This window comes from Larimichthys crocea, chromosome XVII (genome assembly GCF_000972845.2).
Source record: "Larimichthys crocea isolate SSNF chromosome XVII, L_crocea_2.0, whole genome shotgun sequence".
Taxonomy (NCBI): Eukaryota; Metazoa; Chordata; class Actinopteri; family Sciaenidae; genus Larimichthys; species Larimichthys crocea.
In genome coordinates, this window is record NC_040027.1 from 16,549,985 (window position 1) to 16,554,941 (window position 4,957).

The 4,957-nt window shown below is 36.2% G+C and overlaps 1 protein-coding gene across 2 annotated transcripts; it reads left to right on the forward strand.

Moving 5' to 3' along the window:
* Positions 1–1,241: 1,241 nt before the first annotated feature.
* Positions 1,242–3,249, forward strand: LOC104918750 (trypsin-3). Of its 2 annotated transcripts, none has more exons than XM_019272389.2 (5): positions 1,242–1,320; positions 1,711–1,861; positions 1,985–2,120; positions 2,318–2,581; positions 2,792–3,249. In XM_019272389.2, the coding sequence occupies exons 1-5, from the start codon at positions 1,260–1,262 to the stop codon at positions 2,951–2,953; spliced, it is 774 nt and encodes a 257-aa protein (XP_019127934.2). In that variant the 5' UTR covers positions 1,242–1,259; the 3' UTR covers positions 2,954–3,249. The 2 variants fall into 2 exon arrangements, with proteins under 2 accessions (XP_019127934.2, XP_027146436.1); XM_027290635.1 differs by having other exon boundaries at positions 1,711–1,858; positions 1,982–2,120.
* The last annotated feature ends 1,708 nt before the right edge of the window (positions 3,250–4,957 follow it).

The following is a 4,957-nucleotide window of genomic DNA, read 5'->3' on the forward strand; positions in this document are numbered from 1 at the left end:
GATCAATTCTAACATCAACACACATCATTTAGATCTGTTACAAAATAATACAAAATAAACTCATTGGCTTTAGTTTTATAATTGTGACTGTGGGAACATCATTGCTTAAATCTGCAGCTCGAAGCCGTGGTTTTTGTGGGTGGTTAAGGTCAATTCATGGGAACCAGTTTTAGGTTGTGTATTGTGTCACATAGACTAACGAGAAAGACTGATAGTGCGTACTGATAATGCGTCTGTGTTTTTACCAGATAAGTTTATCAGGCAGAAGCTTATATAATGTGGCTTCATAAATTCAGCACAACAAGTGTTGTTGAACAACAGCATCGTCCAAAATGAATAAAACCGAGAGAATATTGTGAATAGCATTATTCAAAATCGACTTTTTTGGCAATAAAACATACTGTGTGACTATAAACTTATTGAGCCTGACAAGCAATGTGTAAGATATGTAACCCTCTTAAGAGACTGTGAATGCATGTTACTGTATAACTTACTTAGCCGAAAGACAGAAAGCACCATGCACTAGCAGACCAAACACACTATTGCTGTAAACTGAAACATTTCACATTTGTTGAACATTTTTGCAATTTTCTCACCAAAATTATGCAACCTCACCTTCATCTTCGAAACCTTTCATGTATTTTTTTTATCATATTGGATTTATTACTTGTTCCGGCCAGCCTACATCACTTGGAACAAATGTTCCAACATGGCCAAGTGAAACTCTGACAGCTGATTCTTTTTTAGACTTCTGGCTGGCGGTCAATGATCACATGACTTTCGAGCATTGGTATCATAATTGTTGTATTGTATTGTATGAGTATGTAGACACTCAGACCTGAAGCCGAACACTGTGGTTTTCATTACTCATTTAGTTTTTGCTGCTACACTGCAGTGACAAAAGTCAACAGCATAAAGGTCACAGTGAAAATAATGAATCCATAATAAATACGTTTTTTTATCATCTAACTAAAGTTGTCTTAAGCATAAGTGGTTCAGTGATGCACAGACAGTGGCTGCTCAGGCAGTAGAACCACAGGCCTGACAATGGAAATACTGCGTGATGATTCATTTCTTTACTGACCACATGCACTTATTATAAAACAATTTAACCACAACCTTTAAACAAACTTTTTAACCGCATAAAGAGGATGACGTGGAGCAGCGAAGCAGTCGAAAACCACAGGGTCTTTTGCTAAGCAAACTGCAGTATAAAAGGGCTGACTTAACAAAGACAACAGGTTAAGTTTGCTACTGATATGATGCATACTCTGCACGGGTTTCTGATTTTCAGCCTTCTGACATGTCTCGGACTTAACGGTAAGATTACCAGATCTGGTTATTGGTATCTGGCCTACTACTTATATCAATTTATTCAAGTGTTCATAGGGTTTTTGAAATGAGGTTGTATGAGGTCCTGGCATGGAAGAAAAGCAAAGCACTGCGGTGAATAGGGTCAGCAGGAAAACATTTATGCATTTTATACATGTGTATATGTATATTTCAGCCACATAAAAATAGGTATGCCAAAAAAGTCAATATTTATTTAAGTGTAGGCTATAGATAGTATATTCTAACTGACTAAATATGCCACCAGACAGCCCTTTCTCTTGGTGCTACATTGTTTCAACTGTAGAACTTTCACATTCCTTTGCCTAAACACACCTGAACTATCCTTTAACTCATCTATTTTTCTTTATATCTTTGCAGCGCTTGGGAGTGAAATCATAAATGGTAAAAATGCCATAGACAAACGGATGCTATATATGGCCTCAGTGCAGAACAAGGAAGGTAAACATATCTGTGGAGGATTTCTCATCAGCGAAGACCTTGTGGTCACTGCTGCACACTGTGACCCCCAGTGAGTTACCGTTCCTCTTCAAGCTACCTTTTTAATTCATGCAGTAAGAAATCAAACCAGAACAATAAATTTGTCAGTTTCATTTGTCAACTAATGACAAGCTTTCAATGATCATTTGCTCAGCAATCCTACAAGTGTTGTCCTTGGCACCCACAATCTCAAGAAGGTTGATGACAAAACAATGAGATACACTGTGAAGAGATGCAAGAATCAATCTTACAAGAATGTTTCATCTGGGAATGACATCATGCTCCTCAAAGTAAGTAGATATTTAAATAGTCTAACAGTCCTAGGGAAAATCATGCAATATTTTCATGTTCTCTTTAAACTAACCCATGCATCACTATTATCTCCATATTCAAGTTATTGTGTATTAACTTGAGATTTGACTGATGGAGGATCATAGGTATGCCATATATCAGTCTAGTTTAATTTTAACTTTTTGTGTGTCAACAGCTAACCAAGAAAGCCCGTCTAAGCAAGAGAGTGCAACTGATTAAACTGCCAAAACCAAATAATAAAAAAGTTCTAAGGAAGTGCCAAGTGGCTGGATGGGGTCACACAAGTACAGGTGGTGAAAATGTTGATGCGCTGCGTGTGGTGGATGTACCTTTTATTAACCTGGACATCTGTAAGAGAGAATGGAAGAGCATTGGCGTTGCGCTTCCTGACAATGTTATCTGTGCTGGTGGATATGACACAACCAAAGGATTCTGTCAGGTATGTTTACATTGCAATATTTTTAGATCATGGTTACTTTACTTTACAATATTATGTAATGCTGTAATAAGTAAGTTTCCCCGTTGTGGGATGAATAAAGTACAATCTAATCTAATCTTTTCTGTCCATTTAAAGAAAATGTCAACTGGTTTCTTGTCTTAGAAACTGAAAAAAAAAAACCCAAGAAATTAAGCTTCTCTCTCTTCACAGGGTGACTCAGGTGGTCCTCTAGTGTGCAACGGGGAGGCTGTTGGTGTCGTGTCTTTCAACATGAGGAGAAACTGTGACTACCCAAATATTCCCAACATCTATACGGACATATCAAAATACCTTCAACTGATCAAAGATGTTCGTAATAAAAAGACTTGTTAAGGGACTTGTATTGTACTCGGCCCTCAGTCCTCAGACTTCCACTGGCTGACACTGTCTCTGCCTTTAAATCTAATCTTAAAACTCACTTAACAGCTAACATGCTTTCTCTCATCACAAACTTTTTTTAAAAAATATAATCTCGATTTCTGCATGTTTTTATTTGTTTCATTGAGAGTTTACCCTTTACTTTGTATATGTTTTTTTCTTTAAAAACAGCTATATAAAACATTATTATCATCATTATTAGTGTTACTTTTGTGGAGGTCATGTCATTCTTTATCTGAGTTGCAAAATAAAACTTCAGTCTGAAATTTCCTATTTCCTGTGGTTACATTCTTTATCAGTAATGGTATTTATATTTTTTTTAAATAAACAGTTTTTTAAATGTTTTCTTTCCAAAAGCTATTTAGAAAACATTTTAGGACAAATATGATGTAACATATAAAGATCTAGTAGCAATGAAAAGGCCAGCTGCCTAAAAGGCAACTATTTCCTGCTTTCTTTTCTATAGCTGTGCAGTATATCTGCAAGTCACATTTACAATAACATAAAAACAATACAAATACCAAATCAAACATTTAGTTAATTGGTTATGTTAGCATGAAGCTAGTAGTATTCCCACATTAATCATTAACAGACTGAGTGATTTTAGTAACTGTTGTGCTGCTGTGAGAACACTTACGTGGAAACCAGAATATAGAAACCTTTGGTGTCTGTGGTTCATCGAGTCTATCAGAGAATTCAAAAGTATGTTTCAGTAGGCTGTGTCAAGTAGATCCACACCAAAGAAAACTGGTGTCTGTCACCTTTAAAACTTGAATAAGCTTCACTTGATGTGGGTGAGCAGTATTCAGACTTTCATTCTCTGTACCGAACTCAACACAATTTTTAAACTTTCACTTTTTTATTTTGTGTATGCATGAAAGCACACACACACAAAAACGTGTCAAACATGCTAAATGGAAAATATAGTGGTGAGAGATAAAAGGACAGAAAGCTGCAATCAGTCTCTGATCATTATGCTTCAATTGATGCACCATCAGATCTGCAAACAGGAAAGAGGATGTTAAGATTGCAGCCCCCTCTGCTGGTCAGAACGACACAGTCGACGTATAATTTTGCCCTTAGATGATGATCTGAAAAGTAACTGTAAAAGTTTCTGTTCATGTGGATGGATTATTCTGTTGTGTTCAAGTATGAAAACTACTTTTCCAATTAAGTATTCTGAAATGATCAAGGTGATTACACACAAATTAAAACATATTTATGCATATTATATTCCAATGTGTCACATTCTGTAAATGGAGGCTCTTGAATTTTTATAATTAAAACACAAGCTTCAAAGGTCCAGTCCTTTGAAGCTTGTGTTTTAATTCCTCATACTTGTTAGATGTTTACTACTTTATGTATTACATAGAGATTTCAAGGATTCCCTGGATTTTTGTTTCCAGTCGCTTTAAGTTCACTTGCTTTAAGTTCACTTGATGTGGTTAAGTATTAGTAGTGAATAGTGGTGAGACAAGCAGAGATACTATACTTACTGTGTTCACTGCTGTTTCCTAGTAAGCTCACATAGTCCTGCTGCTTAGACCAGGCATGTCCAAAGTTCGGCCCGGGGGCCAATCACGGCCTGAGGTCAGTTTTCATGCAGCCCGCAGCTTTGTTTTTATAATATATTATTTATGGCCAGCTAGGATTGTCAGATACTGTATGGCTGGCAGATTTAGCAATTTTGGCTGACATAACAAAGCATTTGAATGCACTAAATGTTAACCTTAAGGACATAACTGCTGGTGCACCTGTAGATGTGACACAAAATATTACTTTCTCAACGATCTTGTGAAAGACAAGAGCAAGAGTGATACATTTTAAACTTGTTAACAGACTTTGCATTGCTCATAGTAAGTCATGTTTAGAATGAACATCAGCTGAAGATTTGTATCAGCCTCATGCAAACTTTGTGTATGTAACTTTTATTGTTTTTCATTTTTAAAATGTTAGCAT